The sequence below is a fragment of the Spermophilus citellus genome (assembly GCF_964194105.1).
Source record: "Spermophilus citellus genome assembly, chromosome: 2".
Lineage (NCBI taxonomy): Eukaryota > Metazoa > Chordata > Mammalia > Rodentia > Sciuridae > Spermophilus > Spermophilus citellus.
This window is the reverse complement of record NC_138183.1, coordinates 124,652,759-124,674,028: the sequence shown is the minus strand read 5'-3', so window position 1 is coordinate 124,674,028 and position 21,270 is coordinate 124,652,759. Positions and strand designations below refer to the sequence as shown.

Below are 21,270 nucleotides of genomic sequence, written 5' to 3'. Positions count from 1 at the left end.
CTTTCTGGTTTTGGAGCCTCTGGTGCTGATATCTTGGACAGGAAGCTGGGATTAGGCAACTCCATTCCTAACCCCAGAATAAAGCTATCAAGCAAACCTGTGCTTGACCTATAAAAGACCCTGTTGCAACAGAACCTAACCTTAGGTCCCTATTTTCCCCGAAATCAGCCAAAATCCTCTAAACATATAAGAATGCTGTAAACTCTGAAGTTCTCCTTCCAGGAAGTAAAGAATACCACTGAAAAATGAGCTTAAGCCTTTGGAGTTTAGTGGGTCTCCCCTTTTTCCATATATTTCAATTACTGACCCAATGGCATTTTAGTGTTTATTGAAGTTCAGAACTACCAAAAATTGCTAGGATTCTAATTTTTTTTAATACTTTTTAGTTGTAGCTGACAGAATACCTTTATATTTTATTTATATGTGGTGCTGAGGCCTCGCACATGGCAAGTAAGCGCTCTACCGCTGAGCCACAACCCCAGCCTAGATTCTATTTTAATACTCCCCTCCTCCTCCTCCTTCTTTCCCTCTCCCTCTCCCTCTCCCTCTCCCTCTCCCTTTCTCTCTCTCTCTCTCTCTCTCTCTCTTTCTCTCTCTCTCTCTCTCTCTCTCTCTCTCTCTCTCTCTCTCTCTCTCGATGCACACAAAACCCCAATCATGCTTATTTAACACAGGAGGTCTTAGCTGCTTGGTTCTTTACTTAAGTAAGATAGCGAAGGAACAAGGCAGTCAGGTTCAAAATAGACAAACTTCAGGGGAAATAAAGAAATCAGAATCATCTGGACACTTCTTTCCCTGGATGCCCTATGAGCTAACCATTACAACACAGTTCCCAGTTACCCCCCAGTCAACAGGCAGAAACAGTGGTTTAAAGAGCAGTTTCCTCCTCTTCTTCACTGCCTGAACACAAACTCCACTTGCTCAGTGAGATACTGTGGGTGGGAGGCAGAGGAAATCTACTCATGTACACACTATGACCAGAGAAAAGGTGAGTCCATTCTCCAAGTGCCTCACAGACAGCCAGGAGTGTACAGGTCAGCACCAACCCAGCCTGACCCCAAGATAGTCCCTCTCAGTAAAGACAGGGTACAGACCAAGTCTCTGCCTCAGAACCTCAAAACTCAGGAGAGGTTTATATGCAAATGGGGGTTCCCTCCTATGTTCACCTATTAAAGGCAGATGCACCCTTGCTTCCAAATCCCCTGCACCACTGAGGTCACAACAGGTAGTAAGGTGGAAGGGAGTTAGATGAAGATGTGAGCACGGGGTGCTACCAGCATCAGACGTGAACTGAGCGAACAGCTCTGCCCCTAGCAATCCACACAAGGACAGGTCCACACAATACAACTCCACATGTTGAGATGGGAGTTGGGAAGAGGAGAAAAGGGGGAGAAAGAAAAGAGGAGAGATGGGGGAGACAACAACAGGCATGGGAAGAAGGAATAGGAGAGAAATTGAAGGGGAAAGAAACAGCAAGAACGAACGTAGACAAGAGGCGTCACAACTTCTCCAAGCAAGACCCAGGGGGAAAACATGCAAAGGCGCAGCATGAAGACAGCATCTACAGAGGAGCCTGTCATCTCCCCATGGCCCCAGCAGCAACTGCGCCCCAGGGAGGCTCTCAGCAAGCAGGAGAGCGAGCAGAGGCTCCTGTTGCCCAGCACCATGAAGTTCTAACTCGGAGGATGTGGGAGGATTTCGTTCTCCTAGGCAGGAGATGCTGGCCACCCCGAGAGAGAAACAAGTCCCTCATTGCTGCCCCTGGTTTCTGGGTTTGCCACAACAGTGATAGGATAGCTGGGTTCTCTCAGATCTGGCATGGTGGGGTCACTAGGGAAAAAGAGGTTCAACAGAATAGGGAGTGGGGAGTAGAAGTAACCAATGAGAATGGAGTCCAGGCACTTTTCAGGAGTTGGAGTGAAAGCTAGTCTAGAGCTACCTACCCCAAGGGCAACAGAGTCATAACTGGGGGACAACAAGGAAGAGTGGGAAGGTGCAGTTTGGCCAGTCACTCTCACTCCTCTATACTATTCAACCAGGAAGCCATGGGAGGATCCTGGAGCAAGTGAGCTTATTAATGTTGCCTGCTGGTCCTCATCCTCCCTCCAGTCCTGGGGACTGCAGCATGACACTAGTAACCTCATATACAATTCCAGGGCCTCTTGGCTACTGACAGTTGTTTAGCTGCAGGTGATCAAAAACTATGTCAAGGCAGTCCTCTTTATGTTAGGCCATTCTTAAGACCTAAAGTGACTTAGAGTCCTGAATTAGAAAAATCAGCCTCTCTTGGCATTGCAAGGTGGGAAATGGTAACTACTTCTCATCTAGAGAAGCCAAAAGCACTTAGATAAAAGACTCTCTCCCTCCCATGCAGGTGCTCAGTGCAGTGCCATGCTCTCAGAAGCATGGTCAGTGTCATCCATGACCAAAATAAGCTTCTTTTTAGGTAACCATGAGAGAGAGAGCCTGGAGTGTCCTGGGCCTGTTGAGAGACTCAGTGGCCCCCTACAATGGCCATATTCTTTTGGCCTCCACCCAAAAGGATGGTAGAGAAAGGAGTCACCCATGCAGGGCAGGCTCCTGCAGTGCTGATCCCTTGTTCTTCCCTCTTGCTAACTCAACTTCCTTATGCCTAGAGGAGGGAGCTCCTGCCAAGGCCCTTTCTCTTGGAGGTCTGCATAGCAATTACAGGGACCTTGAAAAGCAATTTGGACCAAGGATGAGGTCACACTTCAGTCTTAAAACAACCAAGAACAGGCTGCAGATCCAAGGAGTATGGGGCAAGTGGTAACATTTTACCACTCTTGCTCTAACATGCTGAGAAGCCACCTGACTCTAGGAAGACCCAAATGTTGAGGGGGTGGGACACTCGAGCTCCTTGAGATAACCTAATATTATGATTCTAAGAAGTGGGTAAGGGACCAGCAACCCCAGGGGAAGATCCAAGCCTTTGTAGGCTGGGTAGTGAAGAGAGGGACCCTAAGCCTAAGGCTGCTGGGAAAACAGGGCAGAGGTTTGAGGGTAAGGGGAAGGTCCTAAATATTAATGTGGGTACAGATAGGTCCCCAAGGATGGAGATGCAAAGCAGATCTTGGGCATCCTGGTCCCTTGGGTGCATGCAGGGTCCCGGGCTGCTGGGGAAGAGGTTCTAGATGTGTTGGCAGCAGGATGATGGGAGTCTGAGAGGGAGCAACTGCAGGGGCTCTGGGAGGGACTAGACATGGGCTGGGAGGTTACAAGCTGCAGCTAGGGGTGTCTGGGAAGAGCTCATTGTACAGCTGGAGCAGCCTGAGAAGCACAATGTGGGGAACCCAGAAGCCATGGGAATCCAGGAGCGGCAGCTGCCCCCCATGGGCAGTGAGGGAATGTGGTTTGGATCCCCTGTCAAGGAAGCGATGGCCCTGCCAAAGCCCCGTCCACCTGCCCACCCCCGCCCGCCCCCGAGGAGCTCCCTTACCTATTGAGCTGAGGAGAGGCTTGTCTCGACAACACTGCCCAGATAGCTGAGATCAATCAGAAACAAAGCAGTTACCAACACCGGCCAGGGGGAACCACCCACGCACACCCAGAGGGGAGGAGGGGGAAGCACAGCTAGCAGAGACCCACAGGCGAGGCCAGAGAATGGGGTGAGGGAGGAGAGGAGAGAGACAGAGAACCAGACGCACGATGGAACAAAGCAGGTGAGCGGGCTGCACAAAGCAGACAGGGCGACGACAGCATCTCCTGCAGACAGAGGCGGGATGCCCTAGCCAGAGCTCTCCTCCACCTCCCTACCTTCTCCACCCTTCTCCACCCACCCACCAGGAGCCCCCGCAGTGGTACTGAGGGTGGGAGGTGGGCTTGCACTTCCAGGTACCAGAGAGGGTGGGAGGGAATGGGGGCAGGGGAAGGTTGCCGGGCTCCTCTTCCCCAGCCACCTACCAGCCCCTACCACCAGGCCAGCCTCCTCTGGAACTCTGCTCCCCTCCACAGGCAGCTACATCAAGAAGAAAGACCAAAGGACGGAACCAGAGGGAGAGAAAGAGAGAGAGAGAGGGAAAGAGGCAGGAGAAAGGGAAGGGGATGGGGGAGATCAAGGGGTACTACAGAGTCATGGCAGGCTCTTCTGAGCAAGTCGGGTCAACCCAAAGGCAATGGAAACGAAAGAAAGGTGGACAGAGACTGACTAGAGAAGGAAGGAAGGGTGAGGAGAAGGAGGAGGAGGAAGGTAGGGTAGAAAGACAGAGAAGAAGAGGTATGGACAGATGTCCAGGCTGACTCTGGTACCTGGAATACCAGCTGCTACAGTTTAGAGTGTGCTCTCTCAGGCGGGCTGATCGCGGGAGCTTGTCTGTCTGTCTGTCTCTCTGCAGTTTCCTGTGAGGCACACAGGTGGGGATGGGGGATGTGGCTCCCAGCACACAAGGCCTAAGGTTTTTCTCCCAGCCTCCAGGATGCACCCTTCCTGTAGAGGCTGTGGACAGGGCCTGGAGTCCAGCGCTCACTAGGGTTACTAATGGGCAGGAGTTTGGGAACAAGCATCCCTTGACCTGGTAGTCCTAGGAAGTCAGGCTCTGGAGTCCTGGTTAGCAAGAAGGAGGGGCGAGGGAAGAGAAGGAGGCTATACAGGAGGTCTCTGGGCAACTCCAGGGAACCACAACCCAATGTCAAGATCATAGGGACATGGAAGGCCTCGACTTCAAGGGCATTACTCACAGAAATCACTCCTACACCATGTTCCCCTCCCCTGCCCCAAACTCCCCAGTATGCTGTGGGTCTCCTGAGAGCTCTGGGCTGGGTGGAGAAGATCCCTTAAGCTCCTGGTAGAATACCTGGGCAGGTAAGCCCATCCCACCCCACCCCAGTCACCACACCCTGCCAATGCCGCGGTCAGAACTCCTACCAAAGGGATGCTGCAGCATGTCCACACAAGCCCTGTCATTGGGGCGATGGAAAGGTGGAGGGCAAGGTGAGGCATGTGGGGAGGAAGTTGACCAGGTGAGGTGGGTAAGAGATAGCAGCTCATACTCACCCTGAAGTAGGTAATGTTGTTGGGGGCTCTGGTCGGAGCAACTCCTCCCCCATCCTCCGAGGGGAAGGTGTCTGTCCAAACACATCCAAGTTGTCCCCAGGTGCCGCAGGGGCAGGGCCCGGCGGTGGGGAGGGGTAGCCTGTGGCCAGAGTGGTGAAGCCCATGGCGGGCCGGTAGCTGGGGCTCCCACTGCGACTGCTCTGGGAAGGGGAGCCCGTGGATGGCGTGGACTTTCGAGAGAAGCTGACTGCAGCTGGAGGCTGCAGGGTGATCTCCGACATCTCTGCCTGCTGTAGGAGGCCCGGGCGAGGCCGGGCACGGGCGGCGAGCTCTGGAGAGCCAGTGCGGGAGCTGAGGGGACTTTGGGTCAGAGGTGAGAGCCGGGAAGGCTGTAGCACCACTTGATGTAAACTGGGCTCGGTGCGCCGGGCCTGCCGGGGGCTGGGCCGAGGCCGGGGCTCATACCACCGGGTGTCCAGGCCAAATGTGCTGGGGCTGCCGTGCCCCCCGGGCTCAGCTGGCTCGGGGTAAGGCAACACGGGTATGCCCATACCTTGGCTGGTATGTCTTAGCTGCCCTTGGCTCACCAGAGGTTGCATAGGTCTGTCCTGCCACTTGGCGGCGGGCGGCACTGGGACAGGGCCCCTGCCTGGTGACTTGCCTGCCCAACCCTTGGATGCCTCCAGAGACAGGATGCCTGGGTAGGCCGCAGGCACCTGAAGGGAGGAGGGGGGCAGTCCTCGGGGCAGGCAGGCCTTGGGCTGCAGACTCTCGGCCACATCACAGGGGTGCAGCTGGTGGGGGAACATCATGGCTGGGGTATCCAGCCCCCCAAAGGGGAATTCTGGCCGGCCCCAGGGCTCAGGGGAGCGCCCTCCCGTAGGGGTTTGAGTCAAGGGCAGCGTGCTGTTAGAAGCATTTTCTCCATTTTCCTCAGGGATGGTTGGGTGACCAAATGGCCCCTCTGTGTGCAGGGGTGGGGACGACATGACTGAGCTCAGGGGGCTGCCCACTTCTGGCATGTAGAAGGGTGGCGGTTCCACCTCCCCAGGGCTGCTGCTGCTCAGATACCCATAATACTGGCCATGGTGGAAGGGCCGAGGGGCAGGGGGCCTGGTTTGGCCGGTGGCCTGGAGTCGACCTCCCAGGCCACTGGGGCCCTCCAGCCCACGGGGCTGGAACCGAGGGCTATATGCTGGTGGTGGCAGGTAGGACTCCTGGCTGGAAGACAAGGGAGTCAGCTGGGACTTCAGGGCAGCCACAGATGTGGGCACCAGCGGGTCCTCATTCTCCTCGTCAGACTGACGGAACTCAGGGTACATGTCTGTCTCTTCTGCAAAGGGGAAGCCCTCAATGCGTCTGCTTTTCATGGAAGGCTCTATCTCAGAGGGATCCATTACAAAGCGGCCATCAGGGCCTCTGCTGATCAGCTCGATGGGGGTCGTGGCCTCAGCCTCTGCCTCAGCCTTGGCCACACTGTACTTCTTGCTGCTGATGGCCCTCTTGGTCTTTTTATACAAGGACAGCTCCTTCTCCCGTGTGGGACTCAGCATCCTCTTGGCTGCGGGCTGGCCCTGGTCATCGGAGGACTCAGATGGAGCACGAAGTGTGCGGATGCTCTCCGGACTCACCTTGCCAGAGGACAAGCTGCAGGGAGAGTAAGAGCAGGGTTATTGTCCGTTTTTGGAATGAACACCCACATTGCTACTTTTATTCTGGCCTACCCCTATATTTGGCACACTCTGTCTAAGCACACCTCCAACTGCATTCCCAGGTTGTTCAAGAAATTCAACCTCATTTTAATACCAACTTAAGTATAACACATCATTTAGGCTAATCTGTTAGGGGATAAAAAATTATAGAAGTACATCACAAGGCTAAAGAGAAATAAATAACCTATTGATTTTGATTATCTACATTACCACTCCCTTCATCTCTATGGACAACTTAAAAGTAACATGCAGATCAGTCAACAGCTAAGAAACACAGAAATGGGGCAAAGCAAGGCAAATTGTCCATCTACATCTAGGCTTCCCATCCTCCCCACATACCAACAACAGCCAGAGACACTTACGGAGACTCAAGACTCTTCCTGCAGTGAGTGATGGAGAGCGGAGGGTCTAGAGGGGCAAATGAATGGAGAAAGCCCTTTGAGGCCTGAATTCACAAAAATACAGCATCCCACACCCTGGTATCAATGCAGATCCACACAAGGGAAGGCACTGTGTTTGTACTGCATCTTCAAGTTCAGCTCAGAGGCCTATGCCCACCACCAGGCCCTACCTTCCCTTCAGTCTTCCCTGTAACCTGCTTCCCTCCTCTCTTTCAAATCAAGTCCCACACTGGCAGCTCTATGAGCAGATACCAGTTTCCCAAATTCCAAGGAAGAGGAGAGACTGGGGTGAAGGAGGATGCTACAAATGGTCCATCTTTACTGATGGGGAGCATTTGAAACAGGGCCACATAGAGAAGGGGAGGAGACAGACACCTACCTTTTTTTCGCTTGAGCTTGCGCTTGCGCTGCTTGTTGACAAAGCAAGCAGCCAGAGTACTGAACAAGATGGCAGCTGCCAAGAAGCAAATGGTAGCAACAATTCCAGCCAATACAGGCCGGGCCAGCCCATCATCAGTCAGGTCCGGCTGTGGGAAAATGTCTGCAAGGGAGACCAGGGAGCACTATAGGTCCCATCCCTCTCCACAACAACCCCTCACCCAGACACTCGATCTCCAAGTTTCTTCCCCTATTGCTGTATAATAGGCAATGCTGGGGCTCAGCCTTGAAGCTCAACTCCAACACTAAGGAGGTGTGGTTATGTGAAGAGGAAAAAAGAGGGGTTTTATAAAAAAAAGGGGGGGAGGGTTCTATAAAAGTCGAGTAACCTCTACATAGCTCATAAAGAAACAGCATCCATTTCAATGATCATCTATATTTGTCTAGTGCTTTAATTGGTGCAAAACATTTCTGTGCATGTTATTAGATCTTCTCCCATTAACCCCATGAGCGAGACAGAGCACACAAACTGCTTTCACTCCCTAAATGTAAACACTGTGATTCACTTTGAGTGACCAGTTCATGTTACATCAGTATCCTAATCACAGCCCAGTTGTTTTGACCTCCAGTCCAGGAATTTCTGATTTTTCCCATGCCATGTCTGCCAAATGAGAGCCCAGTGGTGAAAGCACTTTGACAGTAAAATTCTAGAGCAGGAGAGGGCTTGTTGCAATAGTATTCAGACCCATCTATTTTCAACTCATTACAGACAGGCATGCAGCTTCCTATAGCAAGGATTAGCATGCCCAGGTCACCTAAGTTACAGAAGATGCTAGAGCTGGCAGGGAAGGTAAAGATGGGTTCAGTTCTCTCATTTTATACGTAAAGATCTAAGCCTTACTATGGACTCAAATTCCCAGAGCTAGTTAGTGCCAGAGCCATGACTGGACCCCAATCTATTATATTTGACCCAAAAGACAACTGCATCAGTAAGTGCCACTCTTCAGGTTCATCAAAGGGAAATTCGATATATAGTGATATATTTGGCCACAAGTCCTTGCTATGTCAATAATAATAATGGATAAAAATAATCCAAATTATGCTGATGGGCTGAGTGGAAATTGAATGCCACAGCCTTTGCAAATGGGGGACTTAAATACAGGGAATGCTGAGATTGCTACATCCTCATTGCCTGTGTGGAATCATCTGACTAGGCATGTTTCCTTTCGGAGGCCAAGCAGAAAGCTACCGAATACAGAAGAGTTTACAGAAATGAGCCCACAAAACGCTCAAGCCTTCAACTTTGGCTTTGGCTGTAAGCTTCCTTGTTCCTGCATCTCTCTGAGTCTTCCCTGGAGAGAAGCCAAGACAGAAGTAAGTAAAGTTCTACTGCCTGTAGGAGGTAACTCTATTTTACAACAAAACCCTAGGGTGTCTAATATATATGACAGAAATCACACTCCACTTCTTCCCCTCCCCCAAGCTCCCTTGAAGCTCCAGTTCTGCCCTTCCTCAATCTGGCCTCATCAGTGCTTCTGTAACTTCAGGAGGCTCAGTGAGTGAGCTTTTGGCCAAGATCCTTGTCCCTGGTCCCAGAGGCCTCTGTGCATGCAGAACCCAAGGAAACGGGGCCATGGTTTGCTTGCTATGCAAGAGCCTCTTCCATACCAAGGATGCTGCTTCCCTGGGGGAGGGGACTTTGCTCTGTTTCAGGAACTTGAGCTGGAGAGAAGACGTGTAGAAATGGGACTGGTGCCAAGAGAAAGAGAGATAAATGGAGAAAATGCTAGGGAGTTGGCTTTATTTAGCCTGAAAAAAATCTAGGGAGAGGAAGGAAGGCAAGAAAACAACACCAAACAACAATTTTCCAAATAAAACCCATATAATTATAAAGAAGCCTATAATAGGCATCCAATAAACACTTGTTGACCCTCTGCTTCTTCCCTCCAATGCATGTCCCACCCCCAGAACACAGTACAGCACTAGAAAAAAACAGAAAATGTATAGCAAAACAATATTTAAATCAAGTTCTTTGTGACAACTCTAATGAGATTTGTTGAATTTCCTTCTATGGTTATCCCAAAGAACTGTCAGAAAACCAGCTTTTTAATAGGATAAAATGCCATGCATCATGGAAACATGGATCTGAAGGGTTTCAGAAATGCTTTGACTCATGCAGTTTCAACTAAATATCTTAGTTTCCAGCCCAATTTGTCCTGTTTCACAAAAGGACTTTCATGCAGTTCTGGGTTTTATGTCCCTATTACTATAGCAGTACCTCCACACCCAAAGTACCTGTGCTGGAGACTCCGGCGATGTTGCTGGGCTCACTGATCAGATCCTGCATGACAGCCAGAACCCGGAACTCATACCAGGTGTCCTACAGCACCAGGGACAACACCTAGTCAGTGGAGGAACCTGAGACAACACTTCTTCCATCACTATATATCCTTAAAATGACTTCCACAGAAAGAGCACCTGAGTACTGAGGTCCCTGGTGAGTATTTAATGGTGATTGCTAGCATTGGCCAGTTGCTATGGTATAAATATTCCCACTATGGCTGATATAAAGCTGCAGACGTGAGGTCACTGAAAGACTTGCACAGATACATGTGCAATGGGCTCTCAAAAGTCACTGTGAGCCCATCTCAGCATACCACTAAATGAGAGTCCAGGGGGAAAAGACAGAATGATAACATGAGATTGCATCTGAGCTGTTTCCTCTCCCAATAGAGACACATGCATGATTAAGGAGAGATTGCTTAAAAAAAAAAAGTATTTTCCTCCAGTGGCTCTAAATTGTTAAAAGACACATTCTTTGTTGGGCTAACCTAGGGGAAAATCCTTCTGGGACCTCCTCTGCCCATCCCTCAGCAAAAGCTAAGGACAGTGTTCTGAAGACATACATTGGCCTCTCACCCTGCCCTAGCTGGTGTTTGTCCTTAAGAAAAGCCATCTATGCAGCACAAGTACCCCCTGCCACCAAGCAGGCCCTGAACCTGAGGGACCTCAGCAGCCATGACCCAAGGAACCCAAACCGTGATAGCAGATCTAGGAGAATCCAGGAATGTTATAGGGAGGAACAGTGTAGGGCTTAGCCTCAGACCCCTGATCTGAGTTACTCCAAGTTTCTGGTGGCTCTAGAAAGAGTTGTGACACTTCCAGAATCTGGGAAGAAGAGGCAAGGAAAAGCAAGCCCCACCTGTGATAGATCCTTGGCAAAGAAATCTCCATCAGTGCCTGGAATGGCATCATCTAGCATCTCCCAGCGCTCCCCGACTCGGAATTCCATGATATAGCGATCAATAGGGAAGCTGTGATTGGCAGGTGGGAGCCAGGACAGGAGCACACCCTGCTGGGTCCGATTGGCTGTGAGGCACCTTGGTGGGGTAACCAGCACCAGGGGTTCTGGAGTTGTAATAGGGAATGCTGCAACAGAGGGAAAAGGAAGATGGCATCAGGAATACTGAGGTGGCCATGTCCTCCCCCACCCACGCTGGGAGCAAGAGTCGACCAGGAACCAATGCACCATTTTAGAGGGGAAGAGGGTGTCACCTAGAGTGGCCCTCCTGGTCCAAGAGAAGGGAAGTCAAGGACAGTGGCTACCATCAGAGTGGGTCTAAAAAACATACATGAAGGAATCAGATACGTACTTAAAAGGGAAAAAATGGGAACTATAGGGAGGAAGGAAGAATTAAGTGTAATTTAAATACAATCATACATCGTATAACATTTTGGTCAATAAGGACCCATATATGGTACTGGTCCCATAAGACTATAATGGAGCTAAAAAATTCCCATTGGTGTATGACATAGTAGCCAACGTAACATCATAGAATAATGCTTTATTCAAATGTGTGGTGATGCTGTGCAAACTAAACTTTTGTGCTGCCAGTCATGTAAAACTGTGGCACATACAACTGTATACAGTACAGAATACTTAAAAATAAGCAACAATGTCACTTGGTTTATGTATTTACTATACTATACTTTTTATCATCACAGCTTCATATATCTCATATTTACAGTGTCTCTTGATCACATCATTTTCTCTTGGGCTGTACCATTCAGGTTTGCTTAAGTACACTTTATAGTGTTCACGCAAGGATAGTACTGCTTAATAGCACATTTCACAGGGATCCTCAGATTGCACCCCTGCTAATAAGTGACATATGACTGTATCTTTTGTTCCCTTCCTAGAAACTAGGAAAATCTTCTTGTGGCACACTGTTCACTCTCTCAATTCCATTCTTAGCCCAGGGGCACAAAATGAGGCCCAGCAGAGGTACTTTAGATCTGAGGGTGAGCATCCTACCCCTGCTGCTCATCCTTGTGGAAGTACAGGAAAGGATTATGACAATGGGGCCTGAGTTGTGCCCCTGACTCTACCTACCAAAAGCAAAAAAAAAAAAAAAAAGAGGAGGGCAAACACATCAATAGGAAAAAGATTCCCAGTCTCCCCTGTAACCCACAGGACATGTAAACATGTGGCCTAATGAGGAAGGGCAAAATAGAAAAGCTCTTCTTTCTATCTGAGGATGCAGTAGGAATTTGGCTAAATATATTATGACATTGGACCAGACAAATCCAACAGAAGAACATGACAAGTCATCAAAGGGAACCACTATAGAGAGTACTTAGTAAGGTACTAAGCCCTAAACAATAGCTCTAGACCGTGGCCATCATCATCTTTATCCCAGCTCTGTGAGAAAACAGCCCCAGACATACCAGTCCCGGACCCTCACCTAAAGTGTTCACAGTGACCACCTCACTGAAGGCGCTGGTTCCCAGCTTGTTCTGGGCCAGGACACTGAACTGGTATGCAGTCTCAGGCTCCAGGGTGTCCACCAGCAACCAGTTAGGGCCCGGTGGCACTGACAAGGACAGCCAGTCATGGGGCCCAAACTGTGCCCGCTTCATCCTGGCCGAAAAAAGAATGGGGGACAAGGGGTGGGGTGGGTCACACTGGAGAGAAGAGCATGCATGCAAGGTCCTCAAGGATAAGGCAGTGAGAGGTCAAGCATTCCCAGGTTCCAGGACAGGAAGAGGGGATGGCCAAGGTAGGGTGACCTGTCTGGCTCTGGCTGTGCCAACCCCCATAACGCAGGGTCACCTACCACCACTGGTACTTCTACTACATAAAGGCAGTCTCCCATATAAATCATGCTAAAGACACTATAAGATTACGAGCTGCACTGTGGGACAATCCCACCCTGCACACCCCTAAGAGTAGGCACTGCCTTGGGAGTACTGGGAAGTAAAGATAAGCATCTGTGCAATAGCAGGACTAGGGAAGGAACCCAGGTGACCATGGCTGCCCACCTCCCAGGGAGAGCTCAAAGTGAGACCCAGAATAACCCAGGAAGCTCATTCAGTCCAATCAGATTTGGGTCATCTGAGGATGTCCAAAGAATATGGCAAAAATGACCAGGGGTTTTCTCATGGTGGGACCAGGATCCCTAAGGCCTTGAGGGTTAGAAATCATAATCTAGGAGGTCACACTGTGTGTGTGTAGGGGTGAGTGTTTTCTATTGTTCTAAAGGGCCCCCAAACTTCCAACAGGCAATGAAGCCACCTACTGCAGGTGCAGTACCACCACATTACCACAGAGAGGAGACATTGTCCTGTGGGATTGGCCCGCTTTGGCAAACCTGCACTGTAACTTAGCTGATGCCCACAGGCTTCCCCGCTAGGTTTAAAGGCTGCTACCATGTATGCCCAGGAGAGTGAGCTGAGGCAGCAGAAAGCATAGCAAAAAGAAGTAGCGTCAAACATCTGAGTCAGTACAGGGAGAGTTTGAGGCAGTCAGAAAAGAAAGAAGGGAAAGAAACCTCCCCAACCTTGGCACCCACCTTTTTCCCACCCAGGGCACCAAAGCAAGTGAGCAGAGTATGATAAAGCAATGCAGATGAGCAGCCGTGTGGAACAGCACCACAAGCAGCAAGGAAGCCCCCAGATGTGTGCCCAACCCTTCCACTCGGGCACCCCCAAAGATGGCTTAGCCATGCCAAACACCCCTTCCCCTAGCCAGCATCCTGTAGCAGCCCCTGGGTGGTATGAGGAGTTCCCTCCCTTTGCCCTGCCATGGAAGGAAAAGAGATAATGAGTTTGAATGATGTTCTGGTTGCAGCTTCCCCCCCTCCAGGAACACATCACCTATCCAAAACTCAAGATACCCATCACCTATCCAAAACTCAAGATACCCATCACCTATCCAAAACTCAAGATACTCAAGATATTCGGCCTGGGAATAACCCTAAACCACTATGACAGAAAAAGGAACAGGCTCCCTTCTTAAGCTCCTGTGCTGTTGAGGAGCATCTCATGGGGCCTCCATGAGTCCCCCTGAATTCTGCTCTGACATCTGATTTTTTCCCCCTCCCCACACACTCAGACTGAGCCTGGCTAGAAACATAGGCCCAGGTGGGAGAGGAGAAAAGGAGGAAGGGAGGAGGTCTGACCTCCCTACACAAGGACGTGAACAGTGACACAGGCGGAAGTTCTTAGCTCAGGACAAGAGTGTGGAGAGACAGAACTCTACAGTGATGGGAGGGAATTCCATTGGACTTCTCTTCCACCATTCCTGTACCTCCTGTGCTTACTCTGGTTCACACATTTTTTAAATCTTTACTTATCCCAAAGTTTGGACAAAAATCTCACATCACTGCATCTGGCTGAATTAATAATGAGACATGAAAACAAATAGATATAGGATTCTGCAAAGTGCAGCTGCTGGAGACAGGGTCAGTAACGTGAACAGAAGCTCTCCATACTGGCTTCTAGAACCACTGGGCATGGGAAAGAATAAAAAGTATACCTTCATTTCAGGTCAAGCTATTTCATAAAGTTCTTAACAATTAGGAATCTCTTCCAGATTCCAGAGGAACCTCAAAAAAAAAAAAAAAAAAAGAACAAGAGATACACCAGGTATGGTTGCATATGCCTATAATCTCAGCAACTCGGGAGGCTGAAGCATCACAATTTCAAGGCCAGCCTCAGCAACTTAGCAAGGCCCTAAGCAACTTGAAAGACCCTATCTCAAAATAAAAAGTAAAAAGTCTGGGGATGTGGCGTAGTGGTTAAGCACCCCTGTCTTCAATCCCCAGTCCAAAAAAAAAAAAAAAAAAAGAAAGAAAGAAAGAAAGGGAGGACACAACAGTTGTTGGGGATTTATCTCAAGCTGGGAAAGAGCTACAGAGGGTCACAGACAATTTACGCAAAGGCTCAAACAGACTTCCCTAATCTTCAGGGTGGGAACTCAGGAGTGCTGAGTCCCTTATGAATCCCCAGAGCCCATAAGAACCTAGTCACTGTCTGACCCACTTTGCTGTCTACAGGGCTAGCAGGCTCAGACCCAAAATCTCCTTGGACCCTCTACCCACCCCAGGACTGCCTGTGTTGGACAGGAAAGGGAGAAGCAGAGAGCAAAGCATGCGGGGCTGACTCACAGAGGTCCGTACCAAACTGAGAATGTCTGCTCGTAGCCTCCATCATAGCCTGGTTCCCAGGACACGTTGGCAGTTGTCATGGAGACCTGGACCCGGACACTGCCCGGGGCATGGGGGCTGGTGCCTGGAGACCAAGGGAGACCTCTCAGACTTAAAGGAGCTGAACCCATTTGCTGGGCACCCATAATCTTGCTGCAGGGAACTCAAGAGAGACCAAAGTATAGAGTACCAACATGCAATACCTCAAATGGTTGAAGACAAGTGGAGTCTCTGAGGTGCTGCCACCCACCCACCCCCACCCTACCAATATCAGAAAGAGAAGCCTATCTCACCATGCAGTCTAGTCTCACTAGCAAGAGGCCACTTGAACTTTAAGAGTATAGAACTAAGGGTAATCTTCAACCCAGGCCAAACTCCTGTGCTCCTCTGAGGTCCTGAGCAAACCAAAAAGTGTCACTTCCTATAAAGAGTCACCTTGCATCCAAACGCTGGTGTGAGACAACCCAACATGGCAGGTAACACAGCAACTCAGGTCTGAATCCTGGTCCCACCTGTTATATGACACTGGTCAATGTGCTAAGTCCACACCAGTCTCATTCTAATGTAACCTGGGGATCCATCAGCTCCCACCTCCCAGGTTGTAAATGACTAGGTATGCAGACCAGTTGGTTCAGAGCACAACACTGAAGGTGAATGCTCAGAGACAGTTAGCCATGGTTATGATTATGGCTCAGAACCCAGTGGAACAGGCAGGCTACAAGGAGACAGGCTGAGATTGGGGATGCACACCCTAGGCAATCAGACCCAGAAATGCCCGCAAATAGGAATACCAGTCACTTTCTACTGCACCAGTCTCCTATGCCAGCTGAGCCCTCAGGCCTCAGCTTGTTTCCCTGTCCAAGATGCCACATGGCTCAATTGTCCCTCATTCCAGTTCTACCAGCTTTCCCACAGCTCTTTAAATTCTAAGTCTCCAGTGTCCTTGCTGACCACACAGCTGCATTTTTTATCAGGTGGGTTTCTAGGTACATTTATTTGCCTGTCCTTCCCAAGAACTAGACTCATGTGGACCTTCATTTACAGAGCCTGCAGAGGACAAAGGCTCTGGGGTCAAGGTTGGATTGACCTAAGAAGGATAGCTGCAGAGCATGGATAAAAGAATGCCCCTTTGGTGTCCGATGCCCAGACCCAACTCTGCCCTACCACCCACCCCGCCCAGCCCACTGTTCACATACCAATGACAGTGAGGTGGGTGCTGGCAGTGATGCTTGTGACCACATTAGTGGCAACACATTCCCACTCCCCGTGGTCCTCCTTACTCAGAGCACGAAACTGGAGACTCCCGCTGGGCAGGGCACTGTGCTTGCTTCTGCTGGGCTTCCCCACCTTGGCCAAACAAGAGGACAAGGAAAACGTGGGAGCAGAGACCAAGGTTAGGAAAGGAGCAGACAATAGCTCAAGAGTCTGAGGAGGATAAGGATGTTGAAGGACAATCCCCAGGTCCTTGGGAACCACACCCTCCCACTGTTCCTTCTCAGATCACCCACTGATCTACATCCCCCTTAACATCCCACTTGACATCTGACCCATTAGAGTGGGTCCAGAGCAGATCTGGTCACTGGGTTCTCCCACCTACATCACAGCCCAGGAGATCAAGAGCCCAGGTACCTTTCTCCAAGTGATGACAGGGAAGGGGTCCCCTGCAGCTGCACAAGGGATGAGCAGCTCCCGGCCAGCCTCCTGCCTATACTCCCAACCTGGTAGCACCGTGAAATACGGGGGATCCTGAGGGAAGCAAAGGCATGTGCGTGAAGTTGGGCTTTCAGGTGCCCCCGCTCATGAAGCCACATGCAGCCCTAGAGTCTCACCTTCAGGACAAGCCGTGCAGGCGCAGACTGGCCCATGGTCCCCAAGGTGTTGTAAGGCACACAGGTGTAAGTGCCAAGAGCCTCTTCTGTGGCCTCCTCAATTCGGATAGAGCCATCCTCCATCAAGGTCCAACCCAGGTTCTGCCAGAGACAGACAAGAGCAGGGAACAGTGGTCAGGGAGCGGATGCTCTGACCCACCACTCCAGACAGAGCACAGGACAGAACAGCAGCTACAGCCTAGGGCAGGCGCCACCTAGGTGCCCTGGGAAAACAGCCAAACCTCTGTGGGACTTTTTTTTTTTTAATCTTCTTTTTTTTTTTTTTTTTTTTTTTTTTAGAGATGGAGGAGCTCTGGCAGAGAACCAGAACCCAGAGCTAGCAAAGGGATCAGAAAGGCACTTCTCATTCTGAATGCCAACAAGCATCTCACTCGCACCTTCTCCACCTGCAGGGGGCGGCCGTCCTTGTTCCACTTCACCACGGTGGCTGGTGGCTCTGCATCCACAGGGCAGCGGATATAGCCATGGATTCCCACGGGCACATAAATTACAGGGGGCATGTTGAGGACACGGGCTGGGTCTGCAAAGGGGTAGTGTGGGTGGAGAGAAGAGCTCTATGAGAAAAGCCAGATGAGAAATCCAGGCAGGAGATGAACCAGGACACAAAAGGCATTGTGCTTGCAAGGCACACCATCATATCTATCCAGCAGTCAGCAAATACTTACCACATGGCTCCTCAGTGCTCAACACAGCATTATGGGCCAGGGCCACAATGGTTAATGGGGGCCAATAAACCTAGCTCTCTGGAAATTCTAGCCCCGGGGGCACACATAGCCAGCCAGGTCAGGCTGCAGACTTTTATCTGCCACATCTACCATGTTTTTAAGAACTTTAAGCATTTTTAAAGAATGCTTGGTGGCATTTAAGGGCCCCAGTTTTCAGTTCTCCTAAATTCCTCAATTCACAGATATTCTCCATGTCCAATTCCCTCAGTCCTAAATTCTGAACCTCAAAGCCAACAGTGGCCATGTCTTTCCCCTCTAGTTCTTTATCCCAAGGTTTCTCTTGAGCAGCAAGCAGTTGGCTCTCTCTGCACATCCTGAGCCAACATAGCAACTTCAGTTCTAGGCATGAGGCTATCATGGGGTAATCACAGTCGGTCCTTTTTCTCCTCTCTGTTCCTTCTGCTGGTTGTTCAGCTCCCTCTGCCTCCGTTTTGTCATTGGCCTCTGCAGTTGAAATGCAGAATCAACCCTGGCCACAGCAGATGAAAGGCTCTGAGACAGAGGATAATGGCCCTGGATCCCTGTGATGCAGCTGAGTCACCTCCGTTCAGTTCTCCCCAGTCCCTCCAAGGGTTATGGAGAAGCATCCAGAACTAGGGAGGCTGTGAGGATGAATGAGCTGGTAACTTTTAAGCATTTGAGCTCTTCAGAGAAAGCATTACATAAATACCAGGCCGAGTTATATATTTAGACATAGCTTCCTACTTTTGTATGGTAGAGTCTTTTTTTTTTCCTTCAAGGTTTTCAAAGGGTTTATGAATGGGAAATACTCTGAACGCTGATCTTTAGCAGAAATAAAGATCCTCTCACCCACCTGTAAATCTCAGCCCCCTGGATTCTCTTTGAAGGCAGGAAGGAGGTAAAAAAGGACAAGTGGGAGTGGGTGGTGGTGCCGGCGCTGGGGAGAGATGGGGAAACCAAACACTTCTCCCAGCAGAAAGATGGCCTACATCTTCAAGCATGGAATCTTCATCTTAATTAGGGTCATCATCCTTCTGAAGACCACCCCTTTTCACACCCCTGCCCACCATAGTCATTGCCACCTTCTTGTTCAGGTGGCACACCTGCATACAGCCCAGAGAGATAGGAGACATCTATGAGATGGAGTCTGCTCCTTCTTTCAGGACCTTCAGCATCTGGACAACTTGGACACATCCCAAGTCACTTAGGAGCAATTTCTTCACCTACTAGTCAGGCTTTCACCCAATGTTCTGGGTGTCACAGCACTTTAAAGCTTGGAACTTATACTATACCATGCTACAAGTCTTTTCAAGTTGCTGTCAGTAAAACTGGAGAACAGAGACCTTTGCTATCCCATGCAGTCATTCCACAGAGGTGAGAAGATGATACAAGTCTGAGGTGAGGGGTTCAATGAGGCTCAGTAGGCCCATCTTGGCTCCACTACCTTGGCTACTCAAGGGCAATTGTGTCCCAAACACCCAGCTTGGTGCAGCAGAGTTGGAGGAGTTCTACCTCTCAGGCCACAACTATTCCTCTACTTCTCTTCAGCTCCTAGGCTACTACACTTCTCACTCCTGCCACTCTGTGCCTTGGGTGTATGCAATCCTCCCATACCAGCCCTCCAATGATGAAGTGTCTGTCACCTACAGCAACATTGTGGAGCATTTGTTGCCTGAGTGATGGGGTTATCCACAAATCAAAAGCAGGATATTAATCCTCATTACTCATCCTTCTTTCTCTGTCTTTCTCACAATGCTCAGCTTGCCAGGGGGTGGGAAAGCAACCAAAGACACTCAGGTATTAAAGATTAGCAAACTGAATTGTTGTGCTCACACTGAGGCCCTCAATTGTTCTGGCACAAGAATGAGGCTCATTCACTTGGGATCTCTAGCAGCCCTGGAAAGGAGCAAGGAGGCAGACACAGGGAGCCAGGCATGGCAAATGGACCAACCTATTCCAGAAAAGGGTCCTCTTCCCCTCACCCCAGATTTGGCCACAGTGTGGAAAGACAGAGTGAGGCTGGCAGAAAAACTAACCCTGTACTGGTTCTAAGCTGTGCTCCCTTAAAAACCTGAGAGAAAAATCAAACAACATGACTGGTTCAAGGTATAGAATTCAATGCCAGAACAACTATTCTGAAGGGAAATTGTTCAAAGAGAAGGTCAGATTATCCTTGAACCAGACCTATGCTTGGCTGATGCAATGAATTAATGATCACATAGTGATGCCTGGCCCATAGAAGATGCCTAGCAAGAGTTAGCCCTATCCTCGCTTGTTCTTTCCTCCATCCACACTCCCCTGAAATGTGCTTAGTCTTAGCTATCCTCCAGCCTCCAATCTGGGCAATGTGGCTTGAATCTTTTGGAACACCCACAAATGCTCTCCCTCACCCCTACTCACACTGCACAGTCAGGTAAGCCGAGGCAGAGGGGGAGCGCCCCAGGCTGTTGCTAGGAACGCAGGTGTACTTCCCAGCATCCTCTGGCTTCACCCGGAAGATGATCAGCGTCCCATCAATTAGGATGCGCACCCTCAGCTTCAGGTCGCTGCAAAGCCAGCAAGGAAACAAGGAGGCGAGTGCTATTGGTAGGTGGGAGAAGAGGATCTCATAGCAAACACTCAAGCAAGGGTTGCCTTCACCTCCCCTCGGTGCAGCAAGGAGACCCACTATTCCTGTCACTCTCGGGTCCCTCTCTCAAGGTCCTTTCATGCAAAGACTGGTCTGAGTATGTGAGACACAAGACCCAGACTTTCCACTTTCCCCCCTTCTGCAAGTCTCTGGAGCCCACAGGCAGCCTGCAAAGCCCATGTTTAGAGCCCCTTCCCCCTGCTGATCTGGGGAACCCCTGTGAGCTGCTCACTTCTGGAAGTAGACGTTCTCATCCTGCCAGTACCAGGTGTAGGTGAGGTTGCCGGGATACGCCTCTGCCCTGCAGGTGAGCAGAGCATCCTGGGAGATGTTGACTGTGATGTTCTCAGGAGGGGAAACAATAAAAGGAGGCCCTAGAGAGAACAGGAAACAAACATCACCTCCTGATGGGGCAGACCAATGACACCAAGCCTCCCGGGAAGGTCTGAGGTGGTCAGGGAGGAGCACTATGGGCAGTATAGCCTGAATAGTTGTCACAATGACTTCTAGCCAATACAGGCTCAAGCATCCTCCCTCTACCCCACCCTCATGGTTCCCAGACCAGCCATCTATCCACCCCACACACATACCCTTCCTGCAAAGCTTGAATAGGAGACATGCAGGAGGGAAGAAGTCTGGTTTATAAAAATCTGCAGCAAAGAATAATCTTGTCTCTGGAGAAGACAGAGCCTTGTGACTGCTTAGTTGCCAAAGGTAAAGATGGCAACTCAGCAGAGAAGAGGCTGGGGGCTGAAGGGAGAGTGAAATTCCAGAAGTTCCTGGTACTTGCTGTGGGAAAGAGAGGCAGAGCTGCAGCCAGCTCTTTCCTGAGAGGGGCAGCTTCCAGCCAAGCTATAGAGGGACCTCTGGCCCTGGTTACTGCTCAACCCTTAGGGGAAGGAGCAAATACTATTGTTGCCATTCTTTCAGCCAGACACAGCTGCCACCAACTCTCCCTATCCCTCCAGCAGGTGGTAGGTGGAAAAGCAAAAACCTCTCCACAGGATTCCACACATTCTGGGCAGTGAGTATGAGTATCCAACCCTTCTGGGGCACTCCTGGGACCAAGGCTGGACA

At 50.2% G+C, this 21,270-nt stretch overlaps 1 protein-coding gene across 5 annotated transcripts in view; it reads right to left on the bottom strand.

The window, feature by feature from the left end:
- Positions 1 to 21,270, bottom strand: part of IGSF9B (immunoglobulin superfamily member 9B) — a 53,872-nt gene that overhangs the window by 12,556 nt on the left and 20,046 nt on the right. The window contains exons 6-20 of one of the 5 annotated variants that reach the window (XM_081278569.1): positions 20,426 to 20,567; positions 19,965 to 20,110; positions 17,256 to 17,398; positions 16,819 to 16,959; positions 16,619 to 16,735; positions 16,186 to 16,336; positions 14,951 to 15,074; positions 12,248 to 12,423; positions 10,705 to 10,931; positions 9,798 to 9,882; positions 7,504 to 7,665; positions 7,086 to 7,131; positions 5,012 to 6,658; positions 4,267 to 4,356; positions 3,458 to 3,503 (exon numbers count right to left, since the gene is read on the bottom strand). In XM_081278569.1, coding sequence (XP_081134695.1) covers positions 3,458 to 3,503; positions 4,267 to 4,356; positions 5,012 to 6,658; positions 7,086 to 7,131; positions 7,504 to 7,665; positions 9,798 to 9,882; positions 10,705 to 10,931; positions 12,248 to 12,423; positions 14,951 to 15,074; positions 16,186 to 16,336; positions 16,619 to 16,735; positions 16,819 to 16,959; positions 17,256 to 17,398; positions 19,965 to 20,110; positions 20,426 to 20,567 — 3,443 coding nt within the window. The remainder of the gene's footprint in view (positions 1 to 3,457; positions 3,504 to 4,266; positions 4,357 to 5,011; positions 6,659 to 7,085; positions 7,132 to 7,503; positions 7,666 to 9,797; positions 9,883 to 10,704; positions 10,932 to 12,247; positions 12,424 to 14,950; positions 15,075 to 16,185; positions 16,337 to 16,618; positions 16,736 to 16,818; positions 16,960 to 17,255; positions 17,399 to 19,964; positions 20,111 to 20,425; positions 20,568 to 21,270) is intronic. The other 4 variants (XM_081278566.1, XM_081278570.1, XM_081278567.1 and 1 more) reach the window with 4 other exon arrangements.